This window comes from Trichomycterus rosablanca, chromosome 8, assembly GCF_030014385.1.
Source record: "Trichomycterus rosablanca isolate fTriRos1 chromosome 8, fTriRos1.hap1, whole genome shotgun sequence".
NCBI classification, from domain to species: Eukaryota; Metazoa; Chordata; class Actinopteri; order Siluriformes; family Trichomycteridae; genus Trichomycterus; species Trichomycterus rosablanca.
Genome location: NC_085995.1, coordinates 37337963 through 37354912, shown reverse-complemented (window position 1 = coordinate 37354912; position 16950 = coordinate 37337963). Strand labels below are relative to the sequence as shown.

Here is a 16950-nt window from a genome sequence, read left to right as displayed (position 1 = left end):
TAATCACAGGGCTTCGGCCACCCCTGCTCTCAGACATAGCCAATCACATCTGCATGAACACCTGGCCGGCCAATAGCCCCGCAAAATTTAAAACCAGAGCTCAGCAATGGTGGGCTACTGTAATAAACCACTGCACCACCTGACCGCCTTATTTTTTGTTACATAGTTTATTCTTCTTCAATCTGTTAAATTTAACATTAAAACATATTGATGCTGGAGTAGTATGCAGTAGACTATTTCAAACAGAACCATATTGTATATTTTCCATCACTACTTTTTAAAATAAAAAAAAACAACTAGGTCATTATGTACTAATGAGTTCAAATTGCTCACGAGGACAAGTTGTTTGGCAGCCACTCAAGAGAAGTTATTATTGGTAACTAGAAGATCTAGAGCCATTAATTATGAACACACCTGTAATGTAGTTCAGCAACTTCTTAAACATGATTATTTGCATGTCAACCTTTTCTGCTGAATACTGAATTAGCCGTGCAGGTAAAAGCTTGAGTCCTTGGTTGTTAGTTGATCTTATGGTCACCACTGAGACATTTATCAGAGGCTTTATTAGGTCATCCTATAAGTCTTTTGGAGTAACAAGGGAGTTTTTCTTTACTGTTCTAATGCTAAGCCCCTTTTGGTGCACTGAAACCATGAATGATCTCTCTCGGCTTTTGCTACAACTCTTTAGTTTTCATTATGTTGATCATGGAGACTTGAATCTCTGGGAGGTGATTAATGAAGGCTGTTTATGGAATCCCAATGCTCAAATATGTTGTAACCCAACTTTAGGTCCTACACACTAGCAGTAGGTAGTGAGAAAGTATTAAGTACTAACAAAATGTATTGCTACTCTAAAATACTCAATACATCATAATTTATTGTTTATTTACTGCATCAGTCAACTAATAAACACTTTATTTAAACCCAAAACTAGCTCTGTAGAAAGGTTTATAGTTACAAATCCTTTTTGGGGATGGGGAAGGGGGGGATTTAATATATCTGATTACAACTGTATTAGCTATCTGAGTTGGAAAGATCATTATCTCCTCAGTGTTTATCCTAAAATCCTATCCTATCCTAAAATAGTTACACTGAACTGAATTGAACTGCTCAATAAAACAACAAAAAGTACCAGTTATTGTTACAGCCAACATTTATACCAAACATGTACAATCCAGGAGCACCCACTTAATCCTGTTCACTGTTATAAACCACACACGTATCCTATAGCAGCACTGTGTGCTGTGCAGACACAGCTCAGAAAAGAGCAACAGTGACTAATGGCTTTTCTCCACCGTCTCTCTCTGTCTAAATAGCTTTTCTTTCACCAGGGATCACATTACCTCTGTTATTGTTGAGCGTGCGCACACACATACACGGGTAAACAACAAGCATTCATAAACAAATTCTCTCTCATGGAGCGTCAAATGAAAAAGCAGGGCGTCACAGCAAATTGTCTGAAGATTCCAATCACAACTAGTTCTCACATTAAACAAAACCCATTTTTGAAAATGTTTTTGTCATCTTAAAAATGCCAACGAGAATCTGTGCTCTGTTACTGGAATTATACAGTGAATCAAGAAGAAACACAAATATTTTTTTATCAAACAAAAATTCTTCTTGCAAAACTGCAGCAATTATCATCATCAGTTCCCAAACCATTAAAATTAGTTTGGAGTGGGCTGCAGGTGCCAATTCAATTGTAATTGTGTTTAATAGCTACAAAATACAATTAAGCACCAATTTGTTGGTCAGTACCAGACACCACATGTCCTCTGGCTAGTCCCTCCTTCAACCACTATCAATGGGAACTCACAATGGCCTTTCCGAGATACACTATATAATCGAAAGTATTTGGACACCTGACCATAAGCTTGTTGGATGTCACATTTCAAAAACAAATGGTATTAAAATAGAGTGACCTTAATGTGATCTTTTTAGTTACATCAACAGCCACACTAATTAGAAGGCTTCCCATGAGACACTGAATGGGCACAAATTCCTACAAACAGGATTCAATCAAAAGAGAATTTATATGACTGGACACTGAAGTTGGTCAATAAAGCCTGAATTGATGTTCCAGTTCATTCCAAAGCTGTTCAGTGGGGCTGAGGTCAGGGCTCTGTGCAGGTCAATATAGTTTCTTTAAACCAAACTTTTCATTCAACTTTTCTCGAACTTGTCTTTATAGAGTACGCTGTGTGCACAGGGGCACAGTCATGCTGGAACAGGAAAGGGCCTTCCCTAAACTGTTGCTGTACAGTTAAAAGCATATAATTTTCTTTATATGTATAATTGATTTGTAACACCTGTTCGTTAATTGTCGTGGCTGAAACACATGAATTCAAAAATTAGAAGGGGTGTCCCAATACTTTTGCCCATATAGTGTACTGTAACCCGGTCATCTGATCCTAACTTATCAAAGTCATTTAATGGCACTGAACTAATGATCAGAAGCTGCCAGACTGTCACTGTTGGGCCCTTGAACAAGGCCCTTAATTGCTCAGACTGTATTCAGTCACAACTGTACGTTGCTGTGGGGAAGGAAGTATCTGCTAAATGCTGTAAATGTAAATTGGAAGAGGTTGGCAGAGTAACTAAAACAGTTTACATAAGTAAAAGTTCTGACCATAAAAACAATAACTAACAGATAATGCAAATATGTTCTAACAGAATCTACAGCCCAAGCCTGGAGCTCTTCTAACCGCGCATGTGTAGGCTTTCTCTGCTCTGGTTTCTTCCTAAAATCATGCCAGTAGCTGTACTGAAAACTCTAAAATTGCCCTGTGAGACGGTACAAACGTAAGTGGTACGCCCTACAATGGACTGGAGCCCTGTCCAGGGTGTCTTCCTCCCAAGTTTCAGAATCACTATGTCCTAACCAGACTAAAGCAGCTACTAAGGAGAAGTGTAAAAATCTCCCCATTCTCTCTCTCTCTCTCGCTCTTTCTATGTTTAGGTTGCACTGGGCCAATTAGTTCTAGGTGTGGTCTTAATACTTGTCAGTGCTAAACAGAACGAGTAATTAACTCTACCTCAAAGCCAAACATCTTATTTACTGCTCTAAATGGTATTAAATGAAAATATTATCTTATGTAAACATATTCTAGGGTTGTTGATCAGATTAGTAGGTGTGCATAAACAGCATATGAAACCTTTTAGGATATAAAGAGCTGGTTTCTCTTCTCTAAACAGCATGGACTGTTTTTGTGACCCATTATAATCTGAAGACACTTACTTGCCAGCCACATGTGCATTCTCAATAAATACGAGTGCTGCCTCCAAGCCTTTCAGTTGAGCCACAGCATTGGACTCCGTGACAAATTTTTTGATAAGTCCAAGGTATTTGCCCCATTCAGGGCTCTTCTCATCACTGATCCGCTGGAAAAGCTTTAGTGCTTCTTCATATCCATTCAGTCTGGCCTTCCACACCTTAAAAGATTTTTATTTTATTAGAGAAGCACACAAAAACAAACAGATTAGCAGTAACTGCAGCAGCTGAGCCAGGTAAGAAGGTAAATTAACACTACATTTAGATTTAGACTGGAATTAGCCGTTAGTGGCTGCAGTTACACACGGACAATAATTCAAGTGCTTCTGAAATGCCGTTCCATTTCAGAGATGGTAAGATTGAGTCAGCACTTTATTGTAAAGCACAATCTGGTGCGAGAGTCCTAAAGAGCTCAATGGACTAATGATGTTTAGTGGGAAAACACACAAGCACACCAGATCTGACGTTTTAAACTCACAACTTTGAATCTCAGCTCTGCGACCTGCAGGCTGGGCACCTATACGGACAATGATCATAACTGCTGCAATTACGACCTCTGCTGGCTGATCAATGGTGTCTCCATAATGAGACTGGGGATAATGGGGATCAATGCATGACGTTTCGTATGCTATATGATCCCCAGACGAACCCGTCTTGTCATTTATCCTTCATTTGAAATGCATTTTTGTTTACACAGCTTTTTCACAGCACTGTGGGTCATTTGGTCAGAGATGCTAAAACCTCTGCACTTCTTTGAACCTTGCATAAAGAGCAACAGCAGCACTTGTTAGGGAAGTTCGTATAATGACATCATGACTGTTCATGCATTTCAACGACAAGTCGTGTTCTTTTTACTACAACGTGACTTCTCAACTTTCTTAAAGTCACGCAGCTTTAAAAACATGCCAGCACCTTCACAAAATTAACAGAAATGCAGAACCAGTGTGGCTAACAGCATCACCTTAAACTACTGACGCAGAAACAGTCTGGTGTAACAAGTCTATTAGGGGATTTCAGCCTGAGTGCGTTTTACCTTGTGTTCGCATTTCTGGTCGATGGGCAGTTTCATCCACTCGCTGTCGTCCCCCATGGCGGCGGCGGCGGCGGCGGCGGCTCCTCCCTGTTTGCCTTATCTGCTCGACTGAAAAACAAAAAATTAAAGGAACAAGTCAGCACTGTGTTCGTTTTTAACATTAGTAGCGGTGCAAATTTTGCCAATTTCTTTTAACTAGTGTCCGACAGTCATTAGTTGACCATTAACTGATAACTGACATGCTTACAGCACCCAATTAAATATAAAGAGGTTTAGGTTCCAGTTCAGCATTCAGAATGTACACTGATCAGCCATAACATTAAAACCACCTCCTTGTTTCTACACTCACTGTCTATTTTATCAGCTCCACTTACCATATAGAAGCACTATGTAGTTCTACAATTACTGACTGTACTCCATCTGTTACTCTGCATGCTTTGTTAGCCCCCTTTCATGCTGTTCTTCAATGATCAGGACCAGGTGTGTTCGTGTGTGTTGTGCTGGTACGAGTGGATCAGACACAGCAGCACTGCTGGAGTTTTTAAATACCGTGTCCACTCACTGTCCACTCTATTAGACACTCCTACCTGGTTGGTCCACCTTGTAGATGTAAAGTCAGAGACGATCGCTCATCTATTGCTGCTGTTTGAGTTGCTCATCTTCTATCAGTGGTCACAGGACGCTACCCATGGGCCGCTGTTGGCTGGATATATTTTTGGTTGGTGGACTATTCTCAGTCCAGCAGTGACAGTGAGGTGTTTAAAAACTCCAGCAGCGCTGCTGTGTCTGATCCACTCATACCAGCACAACACACACTAACACACCACCACCATGTCAGTGTCACTGCAGTGCTGGGAATCATCCACCACCTAAATAATACCTGCTCTGTGGTGGTCCTGACCATTGAAGAACAACATGACTACAGTCAGTAATTGTAGAACTACAAAGTGCTTCTATATGGTAAGTGGAGCTGATGAAATGGACAGTGAGTGTAGAAACAAGGAGGTGGTTTTAATGTTATGGCTGATCAGTGTCAATTTTACTGGATAGCTGGGTAGCAAGCAGTCCGTTCTAAGCGCTAAATATAACCGTAATGAATAACGATGCAGTCGCTATATTAAAGCTCCACCTGACAACAATAGTGTTGTTATTAAAAGATGATCCGAGTTGGGCCTTTATGCAGGGACATGAAAATATCCACATCAGTGTACGAAGTTAGTACTGCACACAGATCCATATGTGCAGAGTTTAACATGTAGTCTGAAGCTAAACAGCTTCTGGTTCTGATTATAATGTGGAATCGTTCCGTTATTCGTTATCTCATTGATATGAATGCATAAAAATTTTGTTTGGATTTACAGCAGTTCTGTTCTGTCTGAGCTGTTACTTCTACTTTTTACTTTCTGTTCAGATCAAGCTTCAGCCTTTAATAATGAATTAAAATGACTTATTTTGTCGGTTACTGGTTAAGCGCTTACTCATTCAGATTCAAACCTAAAAGTTAGGGGGTACGTCCTAGTACACTGACCTACACTCACTAGTCAGAAAGCAGCCCGCCCATACTAATACAATAAAAGAATAATAAGTACCACAAGGAACACGGGTTACAGGTCACAGACTGAACTCCTGAGAAAATTCACAGAACGAAAAAAAATATCCAAACAAATCATATGCAAACAGTGGTGCATACAAAGCTCAGCCCATGGTAAAAATCGTCACCTCACTCATCAAACTGTGGTTCAATGCTCAGTCATTTTCAGTGATTTTCTTTACGCACCTAAAACTACGGACCAAATTATGGTTAACACGAGGCCTTCTTTACCATCTTCTAATGCTTATCGCCCGCTGAACGACTAAACAGGCATGACTGGTTATGTCTTTAGGGGGGTGAAGCCCTGCGATGGATAAATGAACTGTCCAGGGTATTTCTGCCTTATAGCTCTCAATTCAAGTCAAGTCAACTTTATTTATATAGCACTTTTTACAATAGACATTGTCTCAAAGCAAAATTGTCTCAAAGCAACTTTACAAAATCCAGGACCAACAGATACAAAAACACCTGTATCAATTTGTATATATATATTTTTTTAGTGGGTAAGAAGCAGTGAATGTTTAAAAATAAAAAAGTGCCGCTTTGGTACCTTGATAAGGCGCAGATCCAGGTGTAGTATTTCCTCAAATAAAAGTCGGATATTTATGATCACACTTTTTTTGCAATATTTTTCAGTGACTGCATCAGATATGCAAAGCAATCCAAAACATCAAATCAATTCTACATTTTAGTCATACTACACAATCCCAACAATAAAATAACAACATGAACTCTGATTATAATCATGAGCAGTTATGATTGCGAGGACACAATATTACTAAAAGGAACTGGGCGGCATGGTGGCTAAGTGGGTAGCACTGCTGCCTCACAGCAAGAAGGTCCTGGGTTCGATACCCAGGTGGGGCGGTCCGGGTCCTTTCTGTGTGTAGTTTGCATGTTCTCCCCGTGTCTGTGTGGGTTTCCTTCGGGTGCTCCGGTTTCCTCCCACAGTCCAAAGACGTGCAAGTGAGGTGAATTGGAGATACAAAATTGTCCATGACTGTGTTCGATATAACCTTGTGAACTGATGAATCTTGTGTGAAGATAAAATCCTAATAAACAAACTATACGGAACTAAACTTGCCAGCATTAAAGACACCCCACGACACACCCAAGTGCTGTCCGTCATGAACACATCAATACAAAAATCCAACACGGCTCTGATAGTTATCTACAAACCCTTGAGGAAAACTACAATCTAGCACTTTTGTGTGATGCGATAAACATCTTCGAGTGGTAAAAGCCTGCTGAAGCCAGGACGAGTGGTTTCTTAATGCTCCTTAATGTATATCGGAGAGATGTGTTCACATTTCACATCGATTTCTAGAAAAGAGCTGCTAGACTTTGTATTATAAAATAATCTGAGGATATGCTGGCTGGAAGCTACCCAACACTTGACTGACCTCAAAGACTATTCCCATCATGTCCATTTAAAATCACAAACACACACTCAAAAAACAAAGCATTATCACTACATGGTCTTGTTATTCAAAATAAAGATGGACTGATCAGTCTTTGTGATGACAATTTTTCCTTCAGAAAGATCATCCGATTGCCAATGTCCATTTCTCTCTATGGATGGAGATTAAGGTCCTGGGGTTGCAAGATGCAAGGATAGTGTAACGCTTACGTAACTACTTGGGAAAATAACCAAGTCCTGTTTAGATCCATTTATTAACAACAAACTCATAACAACTCATCAACGTTTCCATTTTTTAGCACTAATCTTCTAAGACTTTTGGCTTATTCTACCCAACTTTAGGGGCGGCACGGTGGCTAAGTGGGTAGCACTGTCGCCTCGCAGCAAGAAGGTCCTGGGTTCGATCCCCAGGTGGGGCGGTCCGGGTCCTCTCTGTGTGGAGTTTGCATGTTCTCCCGGTGTCCGCGTGGGTTTACTCCGGGAGCTCCGGTTTCCTCCCACAGTCCAAAGACTTGCAAGTGAGGTGAATTGGAGACACTAAATTGTCCATGACTGTGTTTGATATAACCTTGTGTGAACTGATGAACCTTGTGTGAAGATAAACTACCGTTTCCTGTCATGAATGTAACCAAAAGTGTAAAACATGACGTTAAAATCCTAATAAACAAACAAACGAACCCAACTTTAATGTGAAGATACAACCAATCAGTCATCTATTCAAGCTTATCGTGTTTTGTTTGACACAGAATTAGGGAAGCCAATTTTGCCAATTTCTTTTAGCCAACAACCAACCATCGTGAGTCAACTGCAGCATATAAGTGTCCCAATATTAAATATTATTAAATATTATTTCTATTAATAAAAACATCACCAAGCCTGATAACAGCTCATCTTTGTCTTATGAAAAACTGTGTTACATACTAAACATGACGGTAACGTAAACAGTTGCACACAAACGTAGTGAGCAGAAGCAGATCAACATTCAGAACAGATACAGATTTTATACAAAACCTGCAGCAAACAGCTCGTTACAAGGTCTAACAATCTATAATGATCAAGATGTTTAATGATCTATTAAAGCTTTTTCTGACAACATTAGTGTCATTATCATAAGAGGGTAAGCAGAGTTTGACCTTCATACTTGAATACAATGCAAAATTCAAGTAATTTCTGTAAATCAGCATCAGCTGTTGAAAATAAATAAACAACAATTCTTTATCGGTTACTCATTGACATATTTACTCAGAACATTGCCTTTGTCAAAATAAAACAAACCATCGAAGGGGATAACGGTTAAGATATAAAGAGAAATTTAGAGCTAGTGTCAGTACTATAAACTGTACTGACACTCATCTGAGGATTAGAAACTGTATCGCAAGGCAAAAACATTGGTACAGTTGGAGTCCCGGATCAAACCATATGAGCTGTGGAACTCCTGTCACACCCATTCACATTCACAGCATTTAGTGGACACTATTCAGCGTAACTTATTGCCACCCGAGTGCCAAGATTTGGTTATAATCATATATAAGACACTGTCTAACAATACTGGTGTGCCAGGCACTCCAGCAGCCCACACAAAGCCTTGACCTGACCTGACCTGACCTGTTGAAACTATGCATAATTACTAGGGATGTCCCGATCCGATCTCACAGATCGGGATCGGGGCCGATCAAGGCATTTTTAACTGATCGGAGATCGGCTTTACTAATGCCGATCATAACCCGATCTTTTGTTTTACGTCAGCGTGTCCGCTGTGTGGAAATACTTTAAATTGGAAAGTGAAACGAGTCCAACAGCGGTGTAATGTCTGTAATGCGGTGGGAGCAGAGCTGCGTTCATTACTGTAGAATTTTACTGTTTATATGGTGTGTAACATACAGCTTTTACGAGTTTACGTGTTAAAAGACTGAACGACATCTAAGTATCGAGCGCTCTGATTGGCTTAGTTATGTAACCGAGCGTGGTAGTGATGCACTCGCTTAATAAAGAAATAAAATACACGCTATATTCACAAATTGTCGGGAGCATTTAACACTTTATTAACTTCTTCTGTTACGGTACCGAATAGCGGACAGCCAGAGCCGAGCACGCTATCCCATGCGCTATGGAAGCCCCAAAGGGTCAAAACACACTCACTTTGCGTAGACCCGTCCATCAAACCATTGTCACAATACAAGCACTTTAAGAACTGGCTTTCCTTCATAACAAAAGAGTGACTTTCCATTTTATTTTGGTATTCAGGTTTTACTGTAATGCTGTTAAGTAACTTATTTGTTTTTTTATATTCAAGTTAAGCTGCTACACCACTTGTGAGTGGAGATTTATGTTCATATTTAGTGTATCACTGCATTAAACAGAATTATGTTCTTTGAATATAAAGTTCAAAGTGAAACTGTAATTATCTCACTTCATTTTTACTACAATGCTGCACTAGGTTTGTTTACTTTTATTTTGTAAAAGAACATTAAGCAATAGCTTGGATGCAGGCATTATTTTCCTACAGCACTGCAGAGCTATTCAGTTGTTAAACATGTACATTGGATTAATTTGAATAACTGTAATGTACTTGAAGTGTGCACTGTGTGAACAGTATTATCTAGTTTTTATCTAGATAATATCTAGAAAACACAAGTATCGGTTTGAGAATCGGTATCGGATCGGGATCAAAATTAAAGATCGGGAACAAAAAAACGTGATCGGGACATCCCTAATAATTACATGTGTACAGTCCTTAACTCGTTTCATGAATATGGATTTTTGACAGCTCTGTCTTATTTTCTGGTACACATGTTTTAGTACAGTTCAAATAATTTGATAAGGTTGAGGTCAGACTTCCTTTGTGCTTGATTTAGCAGTCCAAAATCAATACTGGTGAGCATTTTGGGTTATTGTTCTAATGGCACACCCAACTGCATTTAAACTTAACCCCCTTGCTAATGATTTAATTCCATATACTTAATGCATCACTTTCACTGGCAGCAAAACAGTCACAGAGCATAATACTACCATTATCATGCCTGACCGAAGGTAAAATGTTGTTGGAACGCAACACCTTTTATCCACAAACATACATTTGGTCGTTGTGGCTAAATAACTCAGCTGACCACCTTGCACTTATAAGATAAAAAAAGATAAGATATCCTTTATTTGTCATATATACATATACAGATGTACAGTACAATGAAATTCTTTCTTCGCATATCCCAGCTCGTTTGGAAGCTGGGGTCAGAGCGCAGGGTCAGCCATCGTACGGCGCCCCTGGAGCAGACAGGGTTAAGGGCCTTGCTCGAGGACCCAACAGTGGCTGCATAGCAGAGCCTGGATTTGAACCGCCAATCTTCCGGTTGATAGCCCAAAGCTCTACCCACTAGGCTACCACGGTCCCTATTATTATTCAAAACAAACTTTAATCAACTTCACAGATGCTGATTTTCAAGCTGGCATTGTTTTTTTTTTGCAAAAGTCACATCTAACCTTTAGTGATGTTAAGCTTGCTCGACTGTGAGCAGTGCCTTCTATGTTGCAGTAGCTTCTCATTCATGGCAGACCTGTTTTTGATGTGCTTTCTGGATTACATTAATTTCCTTTCAGTTTAAGGTGAGAGTTTGGGTTTTCTTTTTGATCTTGGCAAAAAATATGCATTTTAAATGTACTCCATATTTTTTTACCACCTCTTTATGCAGTTCAGAGTTGGTGCAAGTCCAGCTTCCCTGGAATAACTGGACGCAATGCAGTAAGGCATTATGGACAGAACTGGATGCCAATCCATTGCTGGGCTTGGCCATTCCAACCCAGACATAACCAATCATGTCTGTATGCTCGACCGGTTGATAGCACCGCTGGGGATTCAAATCCCGGATCCCAGCGATAGTGGGCTGGCACGGTCTATCGTTGTGCTTGGTATTTTGGGATGAGAAGTTCATCAGTTTAAAACAAGGTGTCTAAGGTGTAAACAAGGCGTCAGGGGTTAAACGACATTATAGAACTATAATTGCCACATGTATACATACAATAAACATTTTTACCCTGCAGATGCCCTATTGCCAAAAACCCATAATAAAGTAATTAAAAAAACTTTACCTAATGAAAGCTTTTTGGACAATAAAGTGTTCCAATCTGCAGGACAACCATGACATGAAATTAAAATTGAAGTTTAACACTGTATATGCACAAAGAATTGCAAGATACAAGTTACTGAATCATGCCATGTATTAAACATATTAATTTATTACACGTTTGCCTCTATTTTTCGATTTATTTACAAAACAAATTTTAAAAACTCTTAGAATTGGTATCACAAAGAAGTAGCATTGATAAACTGTACTCACTCACAGCAAAACATATGGGATTGTCAGATGGTTAAACTAACCCAAGCACTGCTAATGAAACAACACGCTTTAACTAGTTAACGTGAGATAAACTCCTAAAACACCAAATATAATTATTTAAGCATTCTAGAAGTCAAAATAATTATTATACTAGTTAAAAATCTCTCACAATACAAATTAATGTACGTTGGTTATAATGGAGACGTTATGACAGACGTTAGAACTGCTAAACCGTTAGGTTACCATGGTGATAACATTTAAATTTAAAACGCATATAGCGAACAGAACCCATATAACGAATAAACAACAGCATTAGACGCTTAATCAGCTATTAGCACGTCGCTAGCTAATAAAGCATAACACAAAGGTACACTAGCTTAGCCTAGCCTAGCAACGCCTTGTAAAATTCACAGCTAAACAGAGTCAAAAACAAACCCGGCACAGGAATAGAAACGCGTTACAGATAAAATTACTCCTTCTATAAAACAATAACGACGTACACGTATTGTCTGACAGATCTCCATCCAATACGGGATGCGTCCTAATCCGCATACTAACGCACTAAGTAGTACGTCAAACACTGCCTCCCATCTGAACTGAGACTGTACTATTCTGAAACACTCCTTAGTGCTGAATTATGCGGATTGGGACGTGGCCACAGGGACACAGCAGGCCCTGAAAACGCAGCACACACTGCCCAAACAGACCAGCGCCAATTACATAAAACCTTTAAATCCACCACTAATGATCAAAACAGCAATGTAAGCTTAAATTCATATTTGAGAGGAATGTTTATAATGAAGGTTACCTGCTTTAGGACAGGAAGACAAGGCGCTGTGGTTCAGCCGGAGCCGATATCTCCTCTCATTTCTCTGGCCGGCTATGAAACGCCTCTCAGGGCGGAGAAACAAGGGAGGATCCAGCAGCAACCACCTCATCCACCCTACTTAACATTCACTAACTTTCATCATTTATTTCATTATTCTAATTAAGTATATCCAGTCCAAATCCACAGCTTTAACTCCAAATGTGAATGACTGTAAATGCAAATAGGTTTTAACCGAACACTGAACAATAGTACACTTAGAATCAGAATCAGAATCAGAATCTTTATTGATCCCAGAGGGAAATTGCAGTTTTTTACAGTAGCACCCATTTATGTAAAAACAATAAACACTCTACTAGCTTAAAACAAAGAAAAAAGAAGAAGAAAAATTTAAAGTTAAAGTTACTAACAAGAATGGAATTTAAGTGAGAAGGGATGAATAGGGAACCGCCCAATTTATGTAGAACCCAAGCACAGACATGCATACAGACTCTATAATTATAACTATTAAAAGTAATACTAATGTTATAATAATAATAATAATAACAATGATCATATATATACTTTAGTTAGTAATAATAATACACACAATAATACACACACATACATTATTTACCAAGCACATTTATTAAGTACACCTATCCGGTACGTACATTTATTGATTATTTGATGAACCATACCTACCACAGAGGTCTTTGTACACATGTACAGTGGGGAAAATAAGTATTTGATCCCCTGCTGATTTTGTAAGTTTACCCCCTTACAAAGACTTGAACAGTCTATAATTTTATGGAAAGTTTATTTTAACAGAGAGAGACAGAATATCAACAAAAAATCCAGAAAAAAAACATTAAATAAAAGTTATAAATTAATTTGTATTTAATTAAGGGAAATAAGTATTTGATCCCCTACCAACCAGCAAGAATTCTGACCCCCACAGACCGGTTATGTGCCCATGAGGCACACAAATTAGTCCTGTCCCTGTGTAAAAGACTCCTGTCACAGAATCAGTTTCTTCCGTTGAAATCTCTCGACCACCATGTGCAAGACCAAAGAGCTATCAAAGGACGTCAGGGACAAGATTGTAGACCTGCACAAGGCTGGAATTGGCTACAAGACCATCAGCAAGAAGCTTGGTGAGAAAGAGACCACTGTTGGTGCGATCATTCGAAAATGGAAGAAATACAAGATCACAGTCAATCGCCCTCACTCTGGAGCTCCATGCAAGATCTCACCTGGTGGGGTAAGAATGATTCTGAGAAAGGTGAGGTCAGCCCAGAATTACACGGGAGGAGCTTGTCAATGATCTCAAGGGAGCTGGGAGCAGAGAAATGCTGGATATGACCCCAAGATCACCATCCCCACCGGGCATTTCTCTGCCTCCAAACACGGCGAGTGGAGTTGATGCCAAAGAGCTCAATTTTGGTCTCATCTGACCATATCACATTCTCCCAAGCTTTCTCTGAATCATTCAGGTGTTCATTGGCAAACTTCAGACGGGCCTGTACATGAGCCTTCTTGAGCAAAGGGACTTTGCGGGCACTGCAGGATCTCAATCCATTACGGCGAAGTGTGTTACTAATGGTTTTCTTGGTGACTGTGCTCCCAGCTCCCTTGAGATCATTGACAAGCTCCTCCCGTGTAATTCTGGACTGACCTCACCTTTCTCAGAATCATTTTTACCCCACGAGGTGAGATCTTGCATGGAGCTCCAGAGCGAGGGCGATTGACTGTGATCTTGTATTTCTTCCATTTTCGAATTATCGCACCAACAGTGGTCTCTTTCTCACCAAGAAGAAACTGATTCTGTGACAGGAGTCTTTTATACAGGGACAAGACTAATTTGTGTGCCTCATGGGCACATAACCGGTCTGTGGGGGTCAGAATTCTTGCTGGTTGGTAGGGGATCAAATACTTATTTCCCTTAATTAAATACAAATTAATTTATAACTTTTATTTAATGTTTTTTTTTTCTGGATTTTTTGTTGATATTCTGTCTCTCTCTGTTAAAATAAACCTTCCATAAAAATTATAGACTGTTCAAGTCTTTGTAAGGGGGTAAACTTACAAAATCAGCAGGGGATCAAATACTTATTTTCCCCACTGTACATGTTTCTCTGTAAACTAAGACAACCTCAATACTCTATTTAAGACCCCCACTGATGAAATGTTATTTGGGTCATGAACCAGTTTTAAGTGTAGCAGATGCAGCAGTGTTGTTAGGACCTCACTGCCAATGCTGGGAGGAGAATAAAGAACCAACCAAAATATAAGGGCAACAGTATATTGTTATTGGAAACACGTTGTGCATGGAAAACAGCACCAGTGTCTAAGTGTCTACCTACAACCAGTGCTAACAGTAAGTTTAAACAGTATTTAACATTTCCAATAATCCAGCTGCACCTGATACACTCAAAACAGAACGTGTAATGGCAGTGCTGAAACTAAATGGTTCACCAACCAAACCTCATCTGGTCAATGTAATCGTATCGGGGTCCTTTTCAATTGTACACAAATTGTGCACAGCAACAGATGGGCTACAGTAGGTGGGTGTATACCCACCCAATTCTGTATGTGAGTATCAGATAGGTAAGTACACTCACTCTCTGTCTCTCCTTTTAGTAATCATAATGCTGCTGGTTGAAACCTCACTGTTACCAAGTTGCCACTTTTGGGCCCCTGAGCAAGGCCCTTGACCATCACTTAAATTGTATTCAGTGAAAAGTGTAAGTAGCTTAGGATAAAAGCATCTGCTAAATGCTGCAAATGTGAACATAATAACTTTTGAAAATGAATAAGGGTCATTTAAACTGTGATGGTTATTTTCATTTTTTGGTGGCACTGTGGCTTGATGGGTAGCACTGTCACCTAACAGCAAGAAGGTTCTGGGTTTGATTTCCAGGTGAAGCGGTCCGGGTCCTTTCTGTGTGGAGTTTGCATGTTCTCCTCGTGTCTGTGTGGGTTTCCTTCGGGAGCTCCGGTTTCCTCCCACAGTCCAGAGACGTGCAAGTGAAATGAACTGGAGATACTAAATTGTCCATGACTGTTTGACATTAAACTTGTGAACTGATGAATCTTGTGTAATGAGTAACTACTGTTTCTGTCATGAATGTAACCAAAGTGTAAAACATGACGTTAAAATCCTAATAAACAAACAAACAAACTTACTTCAATGAATGTAGTACCAGATCAGTAAGTACATATATAAATTCGTTACATTATATAAATTAGAAATAATATCTACTATAGTAATAATAATTTGTTTTCTATTTAATAGGTTGCATATATAATAAATAATGGTCATTTGCATTGAGATTGTTATTTTTATGTATCTCTTGTTTTTAGGATATTGTGATTAGTAGAAGTCGCTGTTGGATTGTTTTGTTTATTGCAATAGTTGGATTGTTTGGTATCCAGGCGCTGCTGCGTCTCTGCGTTGCTATGGTAGTAACGTTTAGGTTACGTCACATCTGTAGGAAAAGTAAACCCTCTCATTCAGTTATATTAGTGACTCAGAATCATTTATTATATTGCCAACTATGTCTGGATTCTGTATTTTGTTCTTAATGTGCGATTGTTTGTTTATTTTTTGAACTATTTTTGTTTACTACAATTTTAGTATTTGAAAACTACAAATCCCATGTAGTCCCACGGCCATTCCGGCTCTTTTGTACTGAGTCACATTTATTGACTCAGTACACTTGTCAGAGTCGATTCATTCGGATCTCAAACGGCGCTTTGTTTAGTGGATGGGCCAATTTGCAGAACATAATTGACAAAGAATTGTTAAAACAAATTTACCAGTTTTAAGTACAGATCAACTATATGAGATATGACAGACAAAAACAAATATACACAGCAGACATCCCAAGTGTCTCCCGCATATACTGTACATAGCGGCTCCCTGATGCCCGCAAGTCAGATAAAATCTCCCGGAATCTAGAACGAGCGGCCAAGAGCGACACACACGCGCACGCAGGCGACACAGACTTTATTCCCTATCGCGTATTAAATCCGTTATCTGATATACAATCTAGCGCACTGTGTAGGGAACATAAATCAATTGTCTAATATACTGTCTAGTGCACTGTGTAGGGAACATAAATCCGTTATCTGATATACAATTTAGTGCGCTATGTAGGGAACATAATTATGTAACACACTATCTAGTGCACTATGTAGGGAACATAAATCCGTTATCTGATATACAATTTAGTGCGCTATGTAGGGAACATAATTATGTAATACACTATCTAGTGCACTATGTAGGGAACATAAATCCGGTATCTGATATACAATTTAGTGCACTATGTAGGGAACATAATTATGTAATACACTATCTAGTGCACTATGTAGGGAACATAAATCCGTTATCTGATATACAATTTAGTGCGCTATGTAGGGAACATAATTATGTAATACACTATCTAGTGCACTATGTAGGGAACATAAATCCGTTATCTGATATACAATTTAGT

The 16950-nt window shown here is 39.2% G+C and overlaps 1 protein-coding gene across 3 annotated transcripts in view; it reads right to left on the bottom strand.

Moving 5' to 3' along the window:
• The window catches only part of ckap5 (cytoskeleton associated protein 5), a 54874-nt gene extending 42334 nt beyond the window's left edge, over positions 1-12540 (bottom strand). For 2 of the 3 annotated variants that reach the window (XM_063000839.1, XM_063000842.1), the window contains exons 1-3: positions 12455-12540; positions 4305-4412; positions 3239-3432 (exon numbers count right to left, since the gene is read on the bottom strand). In XM_063000839.1, coding sequence (XP_062856909.1) covers positions 3239-3432; positions 4305-4361 — 251 coding nt within the window. In that variant the 5' untranslated portion in view covers positions 4362-4412; positions 12455-12540. Of the gene's footprint in view, positions 1-3238; positions 3433-4304; positions 4413-11650; positions 11734-12454 lie in introns of those variants that run through there. The other variant, XM_063000841.1, reaches the window with a different exon arrangement.
• Positions 12541-16950: the final 4410 nt, after the last annotated feature.